This window comes from Arabidopsis lyrata (genome assembly GCF_000004255.2).
Source record: "Arabidopsis lyrata subsp. lyrata unplaced genomic scaffold ARALYscaffold_1, whole genome shotgun sequence".
Taxonomy (NCBI): Eukaryota; Viridiplantae; Streptophyta; class Magnoliopsida; order Brassicales; family Brassicaceae; genus Arabidopsis; species Arabidopsis lyrata.
The window spans coordinates 12,710,671-12,732,131 of record NW_003302555.1 but is presented as its reverse complement, the minus strand read 5'-3'; the positions used below and the strand labels follow the sequence as shown (position 1 = coordinate 12,732,131).

General features: G+C 36.4%; 5 protein-coding genes and 15 non-coding genes across 22 annotated transcripts in view; 2 read left to right on the top strand and 18 right to left on the bottom strand.

Moving 5' to 3' along the window:
• Positions 1 to 2,090: 2,090 nt before the first annotated feature.
• On the bottom strand, positions 2,091 to 3,895 carry LOC9329604 (heavy metal-associated isoprenylated plant protein 4). The gene is made up of 4 exons (XM_002890740.2): positions 3,550 to 3,895; positions 3,079 to 3,287; positions 2,889 to 2,976; positions 2,091 to 2,743 (listed from the first exon to the last, which is right to left on the bottom strand). The coding sequence occupies exons 1-4, from the start codon at positions 3,668 to 3,670 to the stop codon at positions 2,322 to 2,324; spliced, it is 840 nt and encodes a 279-aa protein (XP_002890786.1). The 5' UTR covers positions 3,671 to 3,895; the 3' UTR covers positions 2,091 to 2,321.
• Positions 3,896 to 5,399: 1,504 nt separating this feature from the next.
• Positions 5,400 to 7,648, top strand: LOC9326848 (nudix hydrolase 15, mitochondrial). Of its 3 annotated transcripts, XM_002893496.2 has the most exons (6): positions 5,407 to 5,884; positions 6,016 to 6,158; positions 6,602 to 6,721; positions 6,805 to 7,002; positions 7,132 to 7,284; positions 7,361 to 7,648. In XM_002893496.2, the coding sequence occupies exons 1-5, from the start codon at positions 5,497 to 5,499 to the stop codon at positions 7,132 to 7,134; spliced, it is 852 nt and encodes a 283-aa protein (XP_002893542.2). In that variant the 5' UTR covers positions 5,407 to 5,496; the 3' UTR covers positions 7,135 to 7,284; positions 7,361 to 7,648. The 3 variants fall into 3 exon arrangements, with proteins under 3 accessions (XP_020869642.1, XP_020869641.1, XP_002893542.2); XM_021013983.1 differs by having other exon boundaries at positions 5,400 to 5,884; positions 6,805 to 7,284; positions 7,381 to 7,646; XM_021013982.1 differs by having other exon boundaries at positions 5,400 to 5,884; positions 6,805 to 7,284; positions 7,361 to 7,646.
• A 1,031-nt stretch (positions 7,649 to 8,679) lies between these two features.
• Positions 8,680 to 8,751, bottom strand: TRNAP-UGG. The gene has a single exon. It is a non-coding gene; the product is annotated as a tRNA-Pro (tRNA).
• Positions 8,752 to 9,099: 348 nt separating this feature from the next.
• On the bottom strand, positions 9,100 to 9,171 carry TRNAP-UGG. The gene has a single exon. It is a non-coding gene; the product is annotated as a tRNA-Pro (tRNA).
• Positions 9,172 to 9,686: 515 nt separating this feature from the next.
• Positions 9,687 to 9,758, bottom strand: TRNAP-UGG. Its single transcript has one exon. It is a non-coding gene; the product is annotated as a tRNA-Pro (tRNA).
• A 319-nt stretch (positions 9,759 to 10,077) lies between these two features.
• On the bottom strand, positions 10,078 to 10,149 carry TRNAP-UGG. Its single transcript has one exon. It is a non-coding gene; the product is annotated as a tRNA-Pro (tRNA).
• Positions 10,150 to 10,797: 648 nt separating this feature from the next.
• TRNAP-UGG lies at positions 10,798 to 10,869 on the bottom strand. The gene has a single exon. It is a non-coding gene; the product is annotated as a tRNA-Pro (tRNA).
• Positions 10,870 to 11,259: 390 nt separating this feature from the next.
• Positions 11,260 to 11,331, bottom strand: TRNAP-UGG. Its single transcript has one exon. It is a non-coding gene; the product is annotated as a tRNA-Pro (tRNA).
• A 296-nt stretch (positions 11,332 to 11,627) lies between these two features.
• On the bottom strand, positions 11,628 to 11,699 carry TRNAP-UGG. Its single transcript has one exon. It is a non-coding gene; the product is annotated as a tRNA-Pro (tRNA).
• Positions 11,700 to 12,976: 1,277 nt separating this feature from the next.
• Positions 12,977 to 13,666, top strand: LOC110225331. The gene is given in 4 exon segments (XM_021014802.1): positions 12,977 to 13,012; positions 13,079 to 13,154; positions 13,251 to 13,327; positions 13,329 to 13,666. Coding segments are annotated over 4 exon segments (387 nt in total). The 3' UTR covers positions 13,527 to 13,666.
• Positions 13,667 to 13,841: 175 nt separating this feature from the next.
• LOC9326847 (nuclear envelope integral membrane protein 1) lies at positions 13,842 to 15,669 on the bottom strand. The gene has a single exon (XM_021013970.1). It carries the CDS (start codon positions 15,594 to 15,596, stop codon positions 14,163 to 14,165), a length of 1,434 nt encoding a protein of 477 aa, XP_020869629.1. The 5' UTR covers positions 15,597 to 15,669; the 3' UTR covers positions 13,842 to 14,162.
• Positions 15,670 to 16,705: 1,036 nt separating this feature from the next.
• Positions 16,706 to 16,777, bottom strand: TRNAP-UGG. The gene has a single exon. It is a non-coding gene; the product is annotated as a tRNA-Pro (tRNA).
• Positions 16,778 to 17,175: 398 nt separating this feature from the next.
• On the bottom strand, positions 17,176 to 17,247 carry TRNAP-UGG. Its single transcript has one exon. It is a non-coding gene; the product is annotated as a tRNA-Pro (tRNA).
• Positions 17,248 to 17,598: 351 nt separating this feature from the next.
• On the bottom strand, positions 17,599 to 17,670 carry TRNAP-AGG. The gene has a single exon. It is a non-coding gene; the product is annotated as a tRNA-Pro (tRNA).
• A 209-nt stretch (positions 17,671 to 17,879) lies between these two features.
• TRNAP-UGG lies at positions 17,880 to 17,951 on the bottom strand. The gene has a single exon. It is a non-coding gene; the product is annotated as a tRNA-Pro (tRNA).
• A 385-nt stretch (positions 17,952 to 18,336) lies between these two features.
• On the bottom strand, positions 18,337 to 18,408 carry TRNAP-UGG. Its single transcript has one exon. It is a non-coding gene; the product is annotated as a tRNA-Pro (tRNA).
• A 348-nt stretch (positions 18,409 to 18,756) lies between these two features.
• TRNAP-UGG lies at positions 18,757 to 18,828 on the bottom strand. The gene has a single exon. It is a non-coding gene; the product is annotated as a tRNA-Pro (tRNA).
• Positions 18,829 to 19,784: 956 nt separating this feature from the next.
• On the bottom strand, positions 19,785 to 19,856 carry TRNAP-CGG. The gene has a single exon. It is a non-coding gene; the product is annotated as a tRNA-Pro (tRNA).
• Positions 19,857 to 20,430: 574 nt separating this feature from the next.
• On the bottom strand, positions 20,431 to 20,502 carry TRNAP-UGG. Its single transcript has one exon. It is a non-coding gene; the product is annotated as a tRNA-Pro (tRNA).
• Positions 20,503 to 21,043: 541 nt separating this feature from the next.
• Positions 21,044 to 21,461, bottom strand: part of LOC9329603 — a 999-nt gene continuing 581 nt past the window's right edge. Inside the window, exon 2 of the mRNA XM_002890738.2 lies at positions 21,044 to 21,417. Coding sequence (XP_002890784.1) covers positions 21,172 to 21,417 — 246 coding nt within the window. The 3' untranslated portion in view covers positions 21,044 to 21,171. The remainder of the gene's footprint in view (positions 21,418 to 21,461) is intronic.

Sequence of the window (21,461 nt, the reverse complement as noted above, 5' to 3'; positions counted from 1 at the left end):
ACCAAATCCGCTTTCAATTGTTGATGCATAGCTCGATCACGAAGTTGAGTTCTAGTGGCCATCATATTACGAGATTTGATGGAGATGATTAGCTAACTCCATACCGACGGCCGTAGGTAGTTAACATCGGCGATTCCTCCGATTTGGGTCGATTTCAACGAAATCATCTCCGGTTTCGTTCCTCGTTGAAATCGCGTAAAAGAGAGAGAGAGAGAAAAGAAAAGAAAAAACATGTTTCCGATTATTTTCTAGTATATATATTTAACCTGGCCTGGGCGTTCGGTTTTTACGATCGGTTATCGGTTAGGTCCATTCGGTTTCGGTTATTTTGGTTCTAAAATTTAGTATTTTCGGATATTTTTGGATATTTTTGGTTATTTTCGAGTATTTTTACTATTTTTATATATTTTCAAGTATTTTTTGTTATTTGGTTTATAAATAACTAATTATTTTGAAAATATAATTGTATTTCGGGTATTTTTGGTTATCCGAAATATTGCAGTTCGGTACCGATTCGGTTATAGTTATTTCGGTCATAGAATTTAGTATTTATTTGGTTATTTTCAAATTTTCGGTTCGATTCAGTTCTTTTGGTTTCGGTTTCAGTTCGGTACATTCGGTTCGATTTATTTGCCCATGCCTAATTTAACCCATCAACCACTCATACACGGACACGTGGCCGTCTCTTAGCTTCAGTTTTGGCTCTTAACTAAGAGACGTCTCTTAACTATAAGTTTGATTTCTGAATTAAATTAAATCAATTAATGCCTAAAATATATCTAAGAATTTGTTAATACCTTACATTTATCAGCTCATATATCTCTTACGTCGTGAAGAATGTCTTCTCGCGGATTATGCAAATAAAGACACACCAACAGGGATACACATATTGCTGGTCCAAGCTAATATATATGCCTCTCAGCTATTTGGTCGAAACTTTACATTCATTAGCTCTTCTTCTAGCCGCAATCAACAATGAGGTAATCTTTAAATAGGCACAAGAAGAGTAGCCTCTACAAGAAAACATCGTGTAACCGACGAACAAAATCATTGATAATCCGTCGGTTAAGACCATAACCGACGGTTTCCCGACACATTATGGTCGCCGGTTCTAGAGCGTCAGTAATAGATATTCCGTCGGTATTTTGTCGGGGAGGTCGACGGATTACCGACGGCTATATTCCCAACGAATTTGCAACGAATCAATACCGTCAGTAATATAGTTGTCGGTAATCCGTTTGGTTTAACACCGACGGTTAACCGAGACATGGCTGATGGTTGTTACCGACGACGAACCGGCGAGTTACCGTCTGTTTTCTGTCAGTAAATACCGACGGATATGAGTTCGTTACTAAATCCGTTGGTTTTGCCAGTGTTTTCTTGTAGTGCCAAGATATATTTTTACATATTTGATATTATCATGAATAAGAAAAAATTATGTTTTTTTATATTTTCTAAATAATTACTATGATTCGCATGTGTATAGGGAAGAGTAGCTAACTATGCATTTACTCGTTAGGGTTTCATTAGATTCGGCTCCAATATTTGTGGAGGAGCTTGTTGGAGATTATGTCCGTGGAACTGCGTTTCCAAGACATATCCGTTTGTAATTTCGGTTTTCTTGTTCTTGTATAATTTGTGGGGAGACATTGTCTCCCGTCCCCTACCAAAAGTAATGATTCACGTGAAAATTTATTTATAATTGAGTTATAAGATATTATTCTATATCCAAACTATAATTGATAGCATAATCAACTATTTAACACTTCTAGTAACATTATAGAAAGAGCAAATATATATATATATATATATATATATATATATAAAGAGCAAATATATATATATACATATATAAAAAGAGCAAATATATATATACATATATCTCAGAAAGAAAAAGAAAAAATTTAATGAGAAACTTTTATACAAACTGAAATTACCACTCTTAATTTCCCATAAGCATGTAAATGCATATAAAAATTTGGTACTTATAGTGTGTTCTATAGAAAACATTGTCACAAACTAAAATAAATGAAACACACTATTTTGTTAAGCTAAAATAAACTAGTAATACACACATTGTAGACAATCCATTTTGTTAAGCAGAATACAAACATTATTTTTCCCCTAAAATATCATAGCTTTAACTAATTTACTTCGATTTGCCATCATCCAAGAGCAAAATTATATATCCCTTTTTATAGATGATTCTTAATTTCTAGTACAATATCACATCATCATCATTATTGGTTTAAGTATAACTTATATGATAGTTATACTGTCTAATTTCACGTGAACAATATTACAAACATATGCAACTGTAACTAGACAATGCAACAAGCATTAGGGTTTTCATCACTGAACAATTGTGGAGCGTATACGTAGTGGACAAAGTAAGGTATGTTTCCATCTTTATCTTTTTGGCCCTCAACTTTTACTTTCTCTTTAAATTCCACAACTTGAGTAATCGTTTTGGTCACTTCTATTTTTACTTCTTCTTTCTTTTCCTCTCCTTCCTTCTTCTTCTTCTCCTCTTCTTTCTTCTTCTCGTCTTCTTTCTTCTTCTCTTCTTCCTTCTTCTTCTTATCCTCTTCTTCCTTCTTCTTCTCTTCTTCGGTCTTTGAGCTTACGATCTCTGCATGTTTGTGAACTTTCTTCTTTATATAGGTTAAAAGTTTTGCGGTATCTATAGTCCCTTGTACCGTTAGGGTTTGCGCCTTTGTATCAGTTTTCACGATGTGAATAGCTGCCAAAATAACCAAGTTAGAATCCAAGCACTGGACTAATGAATCAATATAAGATTTTAAGATTTATTTCTGTATGTTTCCCCCTTCATTTGTTACTACTTCGAACAATTATTTTAAATAATATTTCGATCGACTCAATCTTACCTTTGTGTTTCAAGAGTTTGTGCTGAAGATCTTTGTCACACTGTGGGCAATGAATGTGTACCTTTAGTACTGTCGTACGAATAACTTCCTGTGGATTATTAAAAGTAAACACACAAATGCTTTCAGTCTTTCACACACATACAGGTACATATATCAATATATGGTATGTAATTATGGAAGCAAAATTTACCTTTTTGACCTCGGTGGTCTTCTTTTCTTCCACAGAAGTAGTTGTTGTGGTTGTAGTGGTGGTTTTCTTAACCTCAGAAGGTTTGGGAGCGATGAGCTCAACTTTTTTCTTGCTCCATTTCTCGATTTGCTTGTGAATCTTCACGACTTCTATTTTCCCTTTTACTTTGATCTCATTCTTCTCCAAATCAAAGTCCACATTATGAACCCCTACAAGATTATATTATTCATTAATCAAAATTTACTACATCACTATCAATTCTCCACATGATCGTTAACCGTGCCGCGCTTGTGGATTATTATTATTATTTTTTTTTTTAATAATAAGTCTTAAGGGAAACTATCTATACATGCAGGAGAATAACTCTCGACAGTAGATTGACCCATCTCTTCTCTGAAACAGTGGAAACTACTTTTTATATATATGACGACTTGTAAACTTAAGGCCATCGTTTAGACAATGAAGCCTAACCTTGGAATCGAAGGAGAGGCTTTTTGATGTCGCATGCACATTTCCGGCAGTGAAGGTGAACCTTGTAAACGGCCGTGATGATTTCCTCCCCTTTCTCTTTCTTCTCTTCTTTTTCTCCCATTTTTTTTGTTCTGCAATTCTAAATTTTAGTTTTGTCTGATACGATTATTATTACATCGCTTGCTTTCCTCTTGTGCCTTTCCTTTGGGTTGGCACCTTCCTATTATGTTATAAGTTTTGTTTTGTTTTTCTTTGGTCTGTACAACTGCACGTAGAAAACGCCAAGGAGAAAAGAAACTAGGACTTCAATCACGACAAGAACAGTCTGATATGATAGAAGTTATATATAAACTAATGTAATGTAATTTGAAAAAAATGACAAATTGTTTGACACGTTAAATAGCTAGGTTTGGTTTGAGTTTATATATTCAAAGACTATTGCAGTTCATTTACGTAATTACTATACAAAACATGGGTGTGCATATACGGAAAAACTTAAAACAGCAAGATATATGTTCCAGTGCATGGCATGGCATAGGGTTTTCACGTTCTATTTAACAAGTACACACCACTTCTAAGCTATTTTAAAGCACCGATGCCACGAACAGGAGGACTACGATATGTACTTTCTCAGAATTTAGATACCTATTATGCTTAATTAATATATATATCCAAGAATATTCTCAGCGGTCTACTTTTATATATGAAAAAGTCCATTTGATCGTGCCAACTCTTCAATTACTTGGTTGAATTTTGTAAAAGGTGGTTTACCAGTTATTCCAGTTCTATTCGTATTTTTGTTTATATAAGCTAGCTAACAAATTATATATGTGAATGTGATTTAAGCAATCTACCTAAGACACATAACTGATATATGATATTTAAACTGAACTAGAGTACTTAATGTCTTTTTTGTTTATTTATTTTTAAATTTACTTAAACGTGGAGTTCTTGGTCGGACCCATGCCTCTTAAACGATTAGAAAACAAATGTGTTAAGACTCTAAGCTCCAAAAAGAAAAAAACGAAATCAACTAATTGAAGTTTTATCATTGATGATCCAAATTCCAAACCATTTGAAAATGGTCAATTATTAGTTTCGTATGTAAATCTTCAATTTTGCTTTATCATTCAGTTAACGTATTCATGATAACTACTTAAATAAATAGTTTAAATGGAAGAAAACACAAAATCGTTTTTTGTTACATCAAATTTATAATAATCGCAAAATATATGGATTTGTAACTTTTAAAGGTTGAAAGATCCAAAAACACGATTTTTTTTAACACAAGTTTTTACAAATTGCATACATTAAATCACATTAATGATACAAAACGGTAAAACTCTTTTCGCAAAATAAAATAAAATAATACTCCATACGATATCAAAATTATTAATTGTTGAGGTAGATTGTGAGGTAGTTTTTATTCGATATAGGAGGATTTGCTTGTCGTTACTTGTTTTTTTACTAACAGTTTGGTTTAGGCTTTTCAGAAATTAGAAAATTCTGTAGGTGAAGTGTGGTTACTTACTTTCGAGTTTAAATGTTTGGTCCTTGCTTTCGTTCGTTGGTTTAGTTTTTGGCATCTGCGTATGTTTTTTTGGGATATTCTCATTTTTTCGGCTTTACTTTCGGAGGTTTTAATCCTACCGACTCATGTAATATTTATTGTAGAATATAGTAAAACTTTTGGGAAAAAAAAATAATCTAAAAATACAGATTTTGTGATTAGTAATTATAAAAACGGTAAAAATCCTATACCACAGGTGCAATGATACGTGTTTACTAACCAAAACCAATAAAATAAAGCTTCACATGAGCGAAAGAAAGCCAAAAAAAAGGCACAAAGAACGAGAAACACGTGGACTCTCTCACGAGGAGGTGTCTGATTTTGTCTGTTTTTGTTTTTATGATTACACACAGAATCCATTTCCGCAAATCGGATTCATGTTTTTGCTTTATCGTAGGCTTCCTTCATTTGCACGAACAACAACAACCCTTCTCTGCAAATCTATGGAGCCTGCGATATCAACAGCGACTTCCTCTTTCGGTGGTGGGTCTTCTCGACTCTCCGCTTTGGCCCAGCAACTTCGCCGATACAAGCCGCCACCTTCTTCATCCTTCGATGACGCCGAGGAGATGCAGACAGATCAGGAGACCGCCGGGAAAGTGGTTTCTCAGGTTGGATTTCAGGAATCTATTGCTCCGGTTTCGAAAGACCCTGAGAGGTTTAAACCCAAGAGAGCTGCTGTGTTGATCTGTATCTTTGAAGGAGATGATGGTGATTTGCGTGTTATTCTTACTAAGAGATCTTCCAAATTGTCTACTCACTCAGGTTCGATTTAAAGGTTTCGTCTTTTAACTTGGAAATCATTGGCTTCTTTCATTTTTTGGTCAATGAGTTTGGTCTACTGATGAATTTGAGGTGGTTGTTAATAAAGGTTGTTTTTTTTTTGGTGGTTGCAGGAGAAGTTTCACTGCCAGGTGGGAAAGCGGAGGAGGATGATAAAGATGATGGGATGACTGCAACCAGAGAGGCTGAGGAAGAGATTGGATTGGACCCTTCTCTTGTTGCTGTTGTCACTTCCCTCGAACCATTTCTCTCTAAGGTATTAAGATGGTTATAATTCTTTTTGTCTTATTGGTGATGCATGTTCTTAGTGAGATCAGAATTTGGGATTGACATTGAAGTGGGGGTTTTAGACTATCTTGCTGATCTTCTGTGCTTGGACATTAACGTCATAGTAGGAGTAACCAGTCGCTCTATTCATCTTTGATTCTTGAACTTCTATGTTAGCTGTATTATATCATAGTAGCAGAGATCTGGTAGCTAAAGTGACGGTCTTGAACGCTATGTAGGTTTTGATCCTGAATGTTCTTAAGTAGGAGTCGTGTTAATACGGCAGAGTGTTGCCTTTTTGTTGTCTTTTGGGCTCTAAGGCAGATGTTCCCTGCCTTATGTCAAGCTTTCTTTTCCTTTTCTGAAGTGAGAGATGCATGATTCTCCATTTCTGATAGATATTTTTCTTACATGCGCGTCATTGTCTTACAGCATCTGCTAAGAGTAATTCCTGTGATAGGAATCTTGAGGGACAAAACAAAATTCAATCCGACACCAAATCCTGGGGAAGTGGAAGATGTGTTTGATGCACCCTTGGAAATGTTCCTTAAGGTTCCTCTTGTTTTCTTATCAAGTTACTTAAGCTGTAGTTGATTTTCCCTTTCTGAAGCATCATAACTTGAACATTTGTCCAGGATGAGAATCGAAGATCTGAAGAGAGAGAGTGGATGGGCGAAAAGTATTTGATCCACTACTTTGACTACAGAACAGGAGATAAGGATTATATGATATGGGGTTTAACTGCCGGGATTTTGATCAGAGCTGCATCTGTGACTTATGAAAGACCACCTGCTTTTATCGAGCAGTGCCCTAAGTTTAAGTACCCTAAAATGGTAGAGAAACATACTTGTATGCCTTAATGAACATAATTTTTCGAATGATGCTTTCCTAGATTAGTCTTCTTCCACTAGAAGATCAACACCAAGACAATAACATTCCATACAATTGATTCTCTGTACCAGTGAATGCAGAACTTGGCTACTTGCTTATATATATGCAGACGCAGTAGCTGAAGCTCCAGTTTATTTCCTGCTGGGGCATCTCACTATAGGTTTCCATGAATCTTATGTTTGTCTTTAGATAATTGGAGGGGTTTCTTTCTCAGCATGATCTAGGTCAGTCTCTATTCTTGAATTTGAAATAATTATATTGTAACTTTTTCTAGGCTTCATTTCTAAGTTGTTCCTACAGGATTCTCAATTATGATGCAGAGAACAGTTGGCTTGTTATGATTCTAGGCAAACATCACCCTCAATTGTGGATTTGGAGGAAAACTCGTACTCAGTACTCACCTTCAAACACTCATTTTCCATTGTAATACTTGTACTAAATATTCGTATACTGAACAAATTTGAAAGCAAACTTGTCTTATGAGCCTTATGATTTTTGTTAATCATTGTAGATTCACGCATCAATTACATTGTTATCTCTGGACTAGACTTGTTGTGTTTCAATAATACATTCAGTTAGAATTTCTTATTGCTTGTAGTTAACCCAGGACCACCGTTTCTTCGTATTGGGACCTTTTTCTTCCTATTATTGCATGGTTTTGGTTTTATCTGGTTCTGCTTTGGTAGTTTTTTTCTTTGCGAATGGCTTCAATTCTGCATGAATGAATTTTTGGTTGAATCTATCCACATAAGTGCCACTGTAGACTTGTTCTAAAGCAGGGATTTGCACTGGCTACCCATTCTAAAGGCAGGAACTTGATCTTTTTCCTATTGTTGCTGCTTATTCATGGAGAATCCCGCAATGTACCGCAATTGTAAGTGTCCTCTATTTATTATCTTGTGGATAAAATTAAATTTGTTGTTTCCTTATTTAAGAAAGAAACTGAATTGTGGATCCTTTCAAAATTGAGTTATTTTCGGTCCTTAACAGAATGTTTCAAGATTTGAAGTTGATGTGCTAGCCTTTTCCTTTTGATGTGTATACTTTTGATGAAGCTGTATACAGTTAGGATAGGTTCAATCTATTTGATTTTTAAAGTTGTCAAGCTGCCTATTAGTTTTAGTTCTATTAGTTGACATTCATCAGTTAATACCAAAGGTGGATTGGTTGTAAATTTTGATAAATTATAAGGCTGAATTTGCTGAATATTGTCTTGGAAAAGTAAGGCAACAAAGGACAAATTTTCCGATAGATATGTAATCGAATTTTTTTTTCTGTTTCTGCAGCTCATTATTGGTAAATCTGGCTGCTTACAAAGCATGATGGTCCTCCCTATATGAAGGGTACTGGTTGTAAAGTTTTATTGATTGGATGTGAGAGAGCGGTATCTTCTCCTTTGCGTCAAGCACTTAATAATTTTTCGGTATGTATTATGTTTCTTTGCCATGCACTTATTAATGAAACTTTAAGGCGGTTGTTTTTTTTTATAAATTTTTTCTTGCTGAAATGAAAGAGAAACTTGTGGTCCATAGTTGTTGAAGAAGATATGTGAATAATCTATAATTAAAAACCAATATTAGTTCCCTAAGCAATTTTCCGATGTTTTACAAAAAGTCAACGGGGCATTCCGAGAATCGAACTCGGGACCTCTCGCACCCAAAGCGAGAATCATACCACTAGACCAAATGCCCTGTTTTCTTATGCTTTAAGAAAATTGTTGCTTCCCTTTGCTTTTGTGATCAATTCTTAATCACAATTCGTTTGCTGTTTTCTCCAGCTCATTCTTTTTATATCTGGCTTCTTACAAAAGATGACAGTCATCCCAACATGAAGTTTACTGAGAGGACTTGACAGCGGTATGCTCTTATATTCCATTGCATTAAGCACTTAAAAATGAAACTTAAGGTGCCTGTAGTTTGTATTTTCTTTAACTTAAATGAAAGGGTAATATGTGGTTCGTACTTGGATCAAGATCTACGATTAGGACTAAGTAAAGCAATTTGCTACTTGAATTTAGATCATTTATGAAAAAAGTCAATGGGGCATTCCGAGAATCGAACTCGGGACCTCTCGCACCCAAAGCGAGAATCATACCACTAGACCAAATGCCCTGTTGTTAAGCAATTTAGTTTAAACGTTGTAGATTTGGTCAGAGTTTGATCTCATTCTCTTAATTGACTTTTACAAAATAAATATTTTAGTCTTAGTAGGATGTTCCTAGTTCTAGTCTATGAGATCCATTAATCTCTTTCAACTGAAATTCCTGTGAATTATGATTTGCATTTTTGTCTGAATCTCTGGTTTGTATTGTACTCCGTGTGGAAAAACTCAAAATATATATTGGTCCAATTGTTTAAACCTCTTCCGCTAAAAATCATTAGACGAGTTAGTCCTATGATTTTGTGATTTTGTTTGTCTTAACATTTGACTGATCATGCTGCCATATCAATTGCTTAGCTATCGACTGACTCCCTAGACAATACGCTAGTAACATTGCTGAAGTTTTAGGTAGATACTCATAGTTGATCTCCTGGATGTGATCTGTGAAAACCAGGCACCAAATAAAAATTTGTATGCAAAAATTCTGAACTTGAACTGACAACATATGGTTTCACAAAAGGTCAACGGGGCATTCCGAGAATCGAACTCGGGACCTCTCGCACCCAAAGCGAGAATCATACCACTAGACCAAATGCCCTGTTATTGATTTAGCAGGAAATGTGTTGTTGTTTTATCCTGTGAAAAAGAGAATACAACCTTCACTCCGTTTTAAAGGAAATTATAATTTTGAGGTTTCTATTCTCAATGATGCTGGCAAAATGCAGTAAGTTCAAAATGTTCTATATTTTATATTTGGATCTGACATTAGATTGCTTCTTGTTTAGATAATCTAGGCCATGTTTTAGATCTAGTTCTATTAGTTGACTTTCAGGTTTAATAGTAAAGGTGGATTGCTGTAATTTAATTTTGATGAAATGTTAGCTGGCATTTAGAACATCATTTTACAAAAAGTCAATGGGGCATTCCGAGAATCGAACTCGGGACCTCTCGCACCCAAAGCGAGAATCATACCACTAGACCAAATGCCCTGTTGTTAATTTAAATCAGTTCAAGCAATTTGTGTGGTGTTTGCATCTTAGGGGACGGAAAGCGTTGGATCCAACACAAACCCGCTGAAGTGGAAATTGTGTTTGATGCACCCTTTGAAATGTTCTGTAATGTTCTTGTTTCCTTGTCAAAATCAATTTGTAGTTATGTTTTTAGCTCCTCTGAAGCATCAGTGCTTGAAAAGTATATGTTAAGTATGACAACGCAGATTTTTAGGAGAGAGTACATTGGTTTAAGCATCTGATTCACTTCTTTTACTAACAGGTTGTAAGAATTACTGTTGCTTCCCTTTGCTTTTTCATTATATGCTTAATCACGACCTGTGAGTTGTTTCTGCAGTTCATTCTTGCTGAATCTGGCAGCTTGCTTACCAAATGTGATGGTTTTCATTCTTGTTCATAGATTGGACGCGAAACAGTGGTATGTTTTTCTTTTCTTTTGCCATTATGCACTATATAGATTGGACGGTTTGGTTTTTTTTTTTTTCCTCTTGCTTAAATAGAAGGAGAACATATGGTCTTCATTTGTTGAACAAGACCTGTGAAAAATCTTGGATTGAATCAATACTATTTTACAAGCATTGTTAGGCTGGCATTTAGATTATGTATATTGTTTACAAAAAGTCAATGGGGGCATTCCGAGAATCGAACTCGGGACCTCTCGCACCCAAAGCGAGAATCATACCACTAGACCAAATGCCCTGTTTTTATTATGTTGTTCAGTTAATACCTCCAATTAGCTTTCTCTCTTTTCTTTCAGAGATTTTTTGCTGCATTTACTTTTCCAGTAGATACTCAATCGAAAATCTTTTTCTGGGTATGCAGGTCATTTTTGGTGAATCTGGCTACTTACAAAGCATGATGGTCCTCCTTATATGAAGGTTACTGGTTAAAAATATTTATTGATTGTACGTGAAGACCGGTATGTTCTTCTTTCCTTTGCATTAAGCACCATATAATTTTTCTTGCTGAAATCAGAGGGTAATATATGGTTCTTACCTGGATTTGATTGTGAGAGTACCAAGACTAAATAAAGACCTGATTTGCTAAGCATTCTGCTTGAATTTAGATCATCTACTTAAAAAACACAATGGGGCATTCCGAGAATCGAACTCGGGACCTCTCGCACCCAAAGCGAGAATCATACCACTAGACCAAATGCCCTGTTGTATATGCATTATGGTTCAAACATTTTCTATGCTCTTCTATACTTTTAAAATTGTCAGTTGGTTTAGATTCAAACTATTATTTATCTGATGCTTGAAGATGTTAATGAGCCATCTGAAGTTCTATTAGTTGACTTTCCGGTGGATTGTTTGTAAATTAGTCTTGGTGGAGTTTTTAGGTAGATACACATCGTTGAAATGATGAATACGATCTGTGACAAATCTGGAAGCAAATACAAATTTGTATGCAAGTCTAAGCTGGCATTTAGAACATATGTTTTACAAAAAGTCAAAGGGGCATTCCGAGAATCGAACTCGGGACCTCTCGCACCCAAAGCGAGAATCATACCACTAGACCAAATGCCCAGTTGCTAAGCGTTTTATTTATAGCGTTGATGATCACACTGTTTTGTCATATTGTGATACCATTGTCTTTCTGACTTCACTAAATAGATTAGGATATTCCTAGATCTATTATATGATTATCTCTTTCAACTGAAATTCGAATGGTATGACCACTTGCATTTTCCTTAGAAAGTGGATATTGATCATTAGAAGAGGTGGGTAGTCCTCTTTTCCTACATTTTCCGACTTGCTGTTTACATCAATCATTTGAAAAACATCCAGTAGTTTGATTCACTACGATCTTTTTTGTCTTAAGTTTGATTGGATCGGACTGCTATACCAAATTCTTGGTTATTGACTATTACCCTAGACAATGCCCCAATAAGAATCCATTGAAAAATCATTTGCTGTTCTCTCAAACGGGAATTTTTTTTCCACCTTTGTTATTTTCTTTACAGTGTAACCTACGATTCCTGTTCTCTAATTGTTTGGCTAAAATTGCTTTTGAAATGTATGTTTTGCAATTGAGCCAGAAAAGAAGAACCCTTTTTTGTCATACATATTTTAGTTATGTTTGGAGACATCTATTGTAGAAAAAGTCAATGGGGCATTCCGAGAATCAAACTCGGGACCTCTCGCACCCAAAGCGAGAATCATACCACTAGACCAAATGCGCTGTTTTATCTTCTATTAGCATTCTAGCCCTTCTTTTAGTGACTTTTTGCTACCCTTTGCTTTCCGTTATATGCTTAATCATGACTCTTTTATTGTTTATGCAGAAATTGCAGATCATTCTTTGTGAAATTGGCAGCTTACAAAATGTGAAGGTCCGACCTATATGAAGTTTACTGGTTTAAACAGCGGTACGTTCTTATCTTCTTTGGCACTAAAGCTGTTAAAAAAGTCAATGGGGCATTCCGAGAATCGAACCTCTCGCACCCAAAGCGAGAATCATACCACTAGACCAAATGCCCTGTTGTTTATGCAATCTGGTTCAAATACTCTTTGTGGTCTTCTAGACTTTTTTTTTAAAAAGAAGCTGCAGTATGAAATTTAACCACGACGTTATGCTTTTGGATTGTTGCTATATGGTGAGAGGGTCTTTCCAAGATATTAGATGTTAAAACTCGTATCTTTATTTACGCAATCCCGTAAGACTTTTGACAATCTAATTATTCTGTAGTAAGACTTGTGCTAACCCCGTAAAAGGATGCTTCTTCTTTTATTTTTGTTATAGGTTCTACGTCGATGGTTCTCTGCTTTATGTCTAGCCTTCTTTTCTTGTTATGGAGTGAAGGATGCACAATTTTCCAGTTCTAAGGGAATGTTTTGTTGTATGCACTTTCCAAGGCAGAATCTTTGCAAAGTAATTCTTGTGATTGGACTCTAATGGAACAAAGGAGCATTTACTCTAACACCAAACTCTGCAGAAGTAGAAACTTTGTTTGATGCACACCCTTTTCGAATGTTTTGTAAGTTTCCTCATTTTGATATAAGCTTACTTTAGCTATAGTTTTGTTTTCATTTCTTCTCAAGTATGATTAATGCTTGAAAAACAATGTGCAGGATGAGAATCGGTGAAGAGCCCTAAATTGAAGTACCCTATATATGCCCTTAGTGAACGAGTTTTTCCTGAATATGGTTCTCCTGGAACGACGAACGAGTCTGCTTGTGCTAGAAGATGAGCAAGAAGACCACTCCTTACGACTGATTCTCTGTTTGTTGGATTATCATTTCGAGTTGTCTCCTTTTTCTTCATCTCCTAGATTAGTCGTTTACTGGAGAGTTGTCTGGTTATGGACATATTCTTTTGCAAGAAACACCTTCAAGCTTGGATTAGGAGGATAGCTCCACTCTGCTATTCATGTTAATGTACTCTAATCAAAATTTAAAGCAAAACTTGTTTTGAGCATTTACATGTTGTAACAATCTAGTTGATATCATTGTTTTCAAAATTTACAAAGTAATCAGATTCTCATCTTTTGACATTCGGTTTGCTTTCTGATAGTTTTGGTTTTAATTGGTTCTGTGTAGCTGTTTCCAAGCAGGATTTTTGGGATGTCCTGGTTTATAATTTATAGAACCGAATGAAAATTATAGGTAAGTATTTGTTTTAGTTTAGATTCGATCTCTTTTATTTTTAAGATAAAATCATAAAACTAATTTTTTTTTTCACTCAATAGAACACTTCAATCGATTATGAAAGATTAATACAACTTTGGTTTATATTTTTTTCTTCGACCAACAACCACTATGAGAGAAACTAAAGGACCTAATTTCATCACTACACAATTAAGTAATTGAATGCACCTGAGCTGCTTAGATTGGAAAACTGAGATTATACAAAGATTGATTCTAAGTCCTAAACCTATCCCCTAAACTCTCTGAAAGCTGTAAAAACCTTACAACATTCTAATACAAAGTTAATGATAAACCGTATATGTCGTGCAAGTCGTTAAGAGTTGCCTCAAAAGTGTTTATGCTCTACCAGAAAAAACCTGTCCAAGATTGTTCACCGGTTGAATCTGATTCACTACCCAATTCGTCATCATAGCTCTCAGTGGGAAGCAACTTGATTCTGTCAGCATGCTCAACTAACCAATCACTGAATCCTGGAGAAGCTGCAAGTCCTGCCATTGCTTCCCGTGTCGTTTCTTGTGTCAATTCTTCATACTCTCTCTTCGACATCTTCTTCCGGTTTGGCGTCCTGTGGAATGTAGAATAGTAATCCTGATTTCCGATTGGTGTTCTCCGGTTAACTGAAGATGGTGAGCTCACATCGTAAGAAGGAGAGCCGGAATATGAAGGTACTCTCCTAGCACTCTTCCACAGTCCACCTCCCCCAGGGCGGCTAAGGAACTCAGCTCGTCCATGCATTATTGGACGTCTCTCACCAGCAGAAACCAGCCAATGACTTTGAGCTACAAAGCTTTTCATTTTACTAACAAGAAAACCAAGCAAGCTAGCTAAAACAATAGCTCCCATCGCCATAGGAGTATCAAGACTACTCTGTAAAATAAACGTAGCAGCAACAGACCGCATCGCCCATTTCACAAACTGCGCCACACTAGCATCCACACCTCCTCCATCTTTCGAAACAACAAATTTCCTCACTGTCCAGAATCCAAAAGCAGCTCCAGTAATAACAATCCCAACAAGCACAAGAATCGCTACCGGATTATACATATCCTCACTCAACCCGAAATTAACAAGAATCATATTCACCATCATCGAGAACTGATGTAAAATGAAAGATCCAGCACCAACCACAGATCCATAAAACGCAAGATACATAACATTTTTCCTCCCAGCAGGCAATAGCCTCATAACCTGGAAGATAATAATCAAAACAACGAGAAAAACACCAACCGCCATAGAACTCGTATAGTAAAAAGGTAGCCAGCTACTAACAACAGGTGCTAACAAAATCACAATCAATCCCGCCACAAGACAAAAAATCCGCCATTGATGAAACTCTTCTGTAACGTTGATTGTAACCAGTGAACGAGACGATTCATATTCACTACCACTGAATTTCACATCAATGTATTGTTTATCATATGGAGATATTACAGAGCTGCTCCAGATCCCTTTCTGAAGATTTTTCCAATTTGATTTCTCACAGTGGCACATTCCAAGTGTAGCATTCCGGTGAACACAAACTTGAATTTTGATGTGTAGCTTCTCTGGGATTGGAACTAAGTTTACCCTAAGAGAGTTAGCGAATTTCCCTAATTTGGTTCTCGAATAGCCTGAAACTTGGATTCGCTCACACGGACTAAGGCTAACATTCAGAGCTGGCTCGCTAGGACCAACACTTTTGAGCGCCGCCGCGTAGGATAACAAGAGAAAGACAACAAGAGGAAGGAGAAACCAGATTCGATGAGGAAGACGAAGAAAAGAAGACGAAGTAGCCATTGCCACCACAGGGAAGCAAAGACGGAGCAAATGAATAAGCGACCTTTTAGGGTTTAATTTAATATATAGAAGAAAATTGCAGCAAATTGGTTCCGTTGTTTTGACGCAGAATTTAATATGTAATTGGTTCCGTTGTTTTGACGCAGTTTCGGTCGGTTTAGTTAAACCAGATTGAATTAATTTCTTTTGATGCAGTTTCGGGTTAGTTAAACCAGCTATATAGAAAGATTCACGCTCGTGGTTTCGAACAGATGTTAGCGTATCCATTGTATTATTCGTTGTCCGGTTGATTTGCTGATTCACGAGGCACCCGCCCACCAGTTGTTCGACAAAAGTCCTAAACCAAAAACTTTCGCCTATAGCGATTAGAGTGTGTCCACCTGAAATGTTGGATAAATTTCTTCTTTGGCGTGAGGTTTCGCGGAGTTTGGAGAATCGTTACAGCTTAAAGCGAGAATCAATCAGTGGCGCGTTATGCGTTTCTTCTTCTTAGGTGGGCACGTATTTGCTCTTCAATGCTTTTGTAGGTATTTTCCTATCGCTAAGAATGTAATGTAGATGTATGTTGCTTAGTTATCGCCTCTCCTAGGTTAAAATTAAGGCTGAAATGTCTCTGTGTCCTATAATTTTGAGCTGCCTATTAGACCTCCTTATGCTTGAAACTCAATGAAGGGCATTCTTTGAATAGAACCTAGGGCCTCCGTAACTTGTCCTAAATGCTTTGTTGCCGATGTAATTGGGTTCAAGCATTCTGTTTTTGGTGTTTAAAATGATTTGTTGAAAAAGGAATGAACTTTCCATTGTAAATTTACACCCAAGGCTTGTCCTAATTCCTATTGAAGGGTCTCGTGCTTTGATGAATCTGGAAACTTATATAATTGGTTTACATTCAGTCTATTTTATTTCTGTATCTTGAAGCTGTTACTGAGACCTATCAGTTGATTTTTTGGTGGATTGTTTGTGAATCGATGTTGGTGGGGAGTTACTTTTAAGTAAATCAACATTGTTCAAATGATGTATGTGATCTGTGAAAAATCCGGTAGCAAGTAGAGATTGTATGCAAAAAGTCTTAGCTGGCATTTAGAGCATATGTGTTGCAAAAATCCAAAGGGGCATTCCGAGAATCGAACTCGGGACCTCTCGCACCCAAAGCGAGAATCATACCACTAGACCAAATGCCCTGTGTTTATTATGTTGTTCAGTTAATGCCTCCTATTAGCATTCTCTCTTTTCATTCGGAGATTTGTTGCTCCGTTTGCTTTATCGGTAGATACTTGATAGAAATTCTTTTTGTGTTTCTCCAGCTCATTCTTTGTGAATCTGGATGCTTGCAGTACATGATGGTCCTCTCTATATGAAGGGTACTGGTTGAAAAGATTTATTGATGGGACGTGAAATAGCGGTAAGTTCTTCTTTTCCTTTGCATTAAGTACTTAATAACTTCTCTTGCTGCAACTGAAAGGTAATATATGGTTTTTACTTGTATCAAGATCTGCGATAGAACTAGGACTTAATAGAGATCTGATTTCCGAGGCAATTGTCTGCTTGAATTTAGAGCAACTACGTTAAAAAATTCAATGGGGCATTCCGAGAATCGAACTCGGGACCTCTCGCACCCAAAGCGAGAATCATACCACTAGACCAAATGCCCTGTATTTGAATGTCCCCATTGAAGCATTTTGTTGTTGTGTAATCCTGTGGAAAAGAGAATTCATGCTTCACTCCGTTATTACAGGAAATTTAGTCTTGGGGGGTTTGTTTACCTTTTGAGGATTCTATTCGTGATGAAGCTGGCAACATGCAGTAAGTTCGAATTCTTTAACTTATATATTTGAATCTGATATAGAATGCTTTTTTGTTTAGATAATCTAAGAAAGAAACTATGTTTTAGATCTAGTTCTATTAGTTGACTTTCAGGGCTTAATGGATTGTCTGTAATTTAATATTGATGAACTGACACTGTTAGCTGGCATTTAGAACATTGTTTTACAAAAAGTTAAATGGGGCATTCCGAGAATTGAACTCGGGACCTCTCGCACCCTAAGCGAGAATCATACCACTAGACCAAATGCCCTGTTGTTTACAAAATCTGGTTGAAATACTTTTTGTGGTCTTCTAGACTTTTTTTGAAAAAGAGGCTGAAGTACGAAATGTTTCCTAGTTGAAGCTGCAGAAGGGGAGGTGTTGTCTGATTGAAGAGATCAAGTCATTGGATGTAAAATCGAAACTTTGGTGTTCCACCATTTTCTTTACTATCTTTCAGATGTTTTACAAAATGTCAATGGGGCATTCCGAGAATCGAACTCGGGACCTCTCGCACCCAAAGCGAGAATCATACCACTAGACCAAATGCCCTATTTTTATTATGTTGTGTAGTTAATGCCTCCTATTAGCATTCTCTCTTTTCATTCGAAGATTTGTTGCTCCGTTGCCTTTCCAGTAGATAATCAAGATTCTTTTTGTTCTCCAGCTCATTCGTTGTGATCGGGCTGCTTACAAAACTTGATCCTATGTGAAGATTACTGGTTAAGATTTATTACTTTGGATGTGAAAGAGCGGTATGTTCTTCTTGTCCTTTGCATTGTGCACTTAATTATTTCTCTTGCTGAAATAAATGGGTAATATATGGTTCTTAGATGGATCAAGATCTGTGACAGAACTAGGACTAAGTGAAGATCTTAATTTTCGATTTAATTTTCTGCTTGAATATTGGTCACATACTTTAAAAAAAAAAGTCAAAGGGGCATTCCGAGAATCGAACTCGGGACCTCTCGCACCCAAAGCGAGAATCATACCACTAGACCAAATGCCCTATGTTGATTTATCCCATTGAAGCATTGTTTTCTTATTTAATCCTAAGAGATTCATCATGCTTCACTCTGTTATGACAGGAAATTTACTCTTTGAGGATTTACCTTTCAAGGATTCTATTCGTGATGAAGCTGGCAACATGCAGTAAGTTCAAACTGTTTTTGATTTTATAATTGACTATGACATTAGAATGTTTTCTTGTTAAGATAATTTAAGAAAGAAATAACGCTTTAGATCTAGTTCTATCAGTTGACTTTCGGGGCTTAACAGTAAAAGTGGATTGTTTGTAACTTAATATTGATTAAGTGTTAGCTGGCATTTAGAATATTTTTTTTACAAAAACAGAATGGGGGCATTCCGAGAATCGAACTCGGGACCTCTCGCACCCAAAGCGAGAATCATACCACTAGACCAAATGCCCTCTTGTTAAGCAATGTTGTTAAACCATTTAGGATTTGGTCACATTCAGATCTGTTCTTTTAGTTGACTACTAAAGAAATATTTTAGTGTTTAAAGAAGTTTCGTTAGTGTAATCTATGAGATCTGTTTCGATTCAAATCCAATTAAAATGATCATTTGCATTTTCGTTATTTGAAATGTACGGTTTGCAGTAAAGAGAAAATAAGGAACTTCTTTGTTCATACATATCTCATTTTGGGTTGGAAAAATGATACCACTAGACCAGATGCCCTGAACTGAAACTTATAACATATGGTTTTAAAAAAAGGCAATGGGGGCATTCCGAGAATCGAACTCGGGGCCTCTCGCACCCAAAGCGAGAATCATACCACTAGACCAAATGCCCTGTTTTTATACAACTTAGTTAAAACGTGGAAGATCACTATATTTGATCATATTGTGATCTCATCCTCTTAGTTGACTTTTCCTATATGATTTAGTTTGAATAGGATGTTCCTAGATCTCTTCTATAAGATCTCTTTAAACTGAAATTCCAATGATATGATCCCTTGCATTTTCTTTTTAAAGAGGAATTCTTGCTTGCAATGTACTCTGGATGGAAAAATTTCAGCGCAATATTATTAGAAGAGAATAGTCCTCTTGTCCTAGTTTCTCAAGTAGTTTGATTCCTTGTGATCTTAATATATGACTTGATAATGCTGCTATACCATATTCTTGGTTATTGACTAATACCACAATAAGAATCCATTGAAAAAATCATTTGCTGCTCTCTCAAACTGGAAGCTTTCCCTTGCTGTTTTTTGGGGTTTTCACTATCTAAAAGCTGGTTCCTGATTTCTAATCCTTTTTCTGAAACTGCGTTTGAAATGCATGTTTTGCATTTGAGCCCGAAAAATTTTCTTTCGTCATACATATTTTAGTTTGGGTTGGATACATTTACTAAGAAAAAAGTCAATGGGGGCATTCCGAGAATCGAACTCGGGACCTCTCGCACCCGAAGCGAGAATCATACCACTAGACCAAATGCCCGGTTATTGGCGTTATTCAGTCAAAGCATTCTTTTTGTTTCGTTCCCCTTTCTTGAAATAGTTTTTAGAACAAAAACTTTGAAGAAGTGAACGAGGCATTCCGAGAATTGTACTTGGGACCTCTCCCACCCTAAGCGAGAATCATACCACTAGCCCAAATGCCCTGTTTTTATATCTTGTTAAAGCATTCTACTTGCATTTTGTTTTTCTTTACGAAAATATTTGCTTCCCTTTGCTCTTTCGTTAGATGCGTATTCATAATTCTTTTGCTCTTTCTGCAGCTCAATCTTGATGTATTTGGCGAACTGTATGAAGTTTACTGGTTAAAAAGACTAATATACTAATTGGACGTGAAACAACGGTATGTTATTATGTTATTTTTCTTTACCTTATGCAGTTAATAATCAAACTTTAAGGCCATTTCTGTTTTTTTATTTTCTCTTGCTGAAGTGAATGATAAAGTTTTGGTCCGTAGTTTTAACAAGATCTGTGAAAAAACTATGAATAAATCAAGATTGATTTTCTAAGAAATTTCCAGCTTGCATTTAGAGCATATGTTTTACAAAAAGTCAATGGGGGCATTCCGAGAATCGAACTCGGGACCTCTCGCACCCAAAGCGAGAATCATACCACTAGACCAAATGCCCGGTTATTGGTGTTTTAAATTCAAAACTCTCTCTTTGTTTACGGACTCCCAGCTTGAGGCTTTAGGTAGTAGCTATTTCAACCAGAGGGAAAATTTTACCACCAGATATATGCCTCTGCTTTATAGATCGTTGAAAAGGTTTCAGTTTGTTGCTTGGCCTGTTCTTGATTCTCAAATTCATTGAGATTATTGTGTAATACTTGTCCAATTGTTGTCGTTCGGTTTTGGAGAATCTAGTGGCACAAAGCTAGTAGAACTCTTGTCTCATGTTTTCTGGTTGAATCTGCAGAAGGGAGGTGTTTCTATTTGAAGAGATCAAAGTTATTAGATGTGGAAGCCATACTTTGGTGATACACCAGCTCCCTTGGTTAGGTTTCAGCAGTTGATCTTGAAAAATGACGATGTCTCCAATCATAACTACATTTGTTGACGAACTTCCCTGGACTCCAGGGACCCTGAACCACATACCGAGAAGGTCTATTGTGTGACATTCTTCAGGTTCTGAAGGAGCTCGGTATAAAGAGGGAAGAAAGCAAGCGTCATTGAGGAACCATACCTAATACTGATCACTATAGGTGCCAACTCTAGAGAAAGGACAGTTAAAACTTATTTTTGTTTAAGCTTCTGTAATAGTTTAAGATATACACAGTAATTATATGCTAATTACTAGCTAATAAGCCCATTCCTTGGGAAGAAAGACTTGTCTAGAATGAGAGGAGGTGACGGGGCATGGCTTCTTCGTGGGTCTCTTCTCTTCTGAGCTACTCACTGGTCTCTCGGGAAGAAACACGCCAGTGCCACGTGGCTTAACTCGCGCTGCACCTGTATCACCACTTGGCCTCACCAAGGAACTGTAGTGGTTCATCTCGTACCACATTCTTGGCTTCCGATCATAGTAGCTACGTCCTCGATTACTCTATCAATTATGTAACAAAGATTGATTAATTATACATCCTTAAC

Coding starts and splice junctions, on each gene's coding strand:
- LOC9326848 (XM_021013983.1), top strand. CDS start 5,497: ATGTTTTTGCTTTATCGTAGGCTTCCTTCATTTGCACGAACAACAACA. Junction 5,885..6,015: donor CAAATTGTCTACTCACTCAG/GTTCGATTTAAA, acceptor TGGTGGTTGCAG/GAGAAGTTTCACTGCCAGGT. Junction 6,722..6,804: donor CCTTGGAAATGTTCCTTAAG/GTTCCTCTTGTT, acceptor ACATTTGTCCAG/GATGAGAATCGAAGATCTGA.
- LOC9329604 (XM_002890740.2), bottom strand. CDS start 3,670: ATGGGAGAAAAAGAAGAGAAGAAAGAGAAAGGGGAGGAAATCATCACG. Junction 2,977..3,078: donor AGACCACCGAGGTCAAAAAG/GTAAATTTTGCT, acceptor AATAATCCACAG/GAAGTTATTCGTACGACAGT. Junction 2,744..2,888: donor CAAACTCTTGAAACACAAAG/GTAAGATTGAGT, acceptor TTATTTTGGCAG/CTATTCACATCGTGAAAACT.
- LOC9326847 (XM_021013970.1), bottom strand. CDS start 15,596: ATGGCTACTTCGTCTTCTTTTCTTCGTCTTCCTCATCGAATCTGGTTT.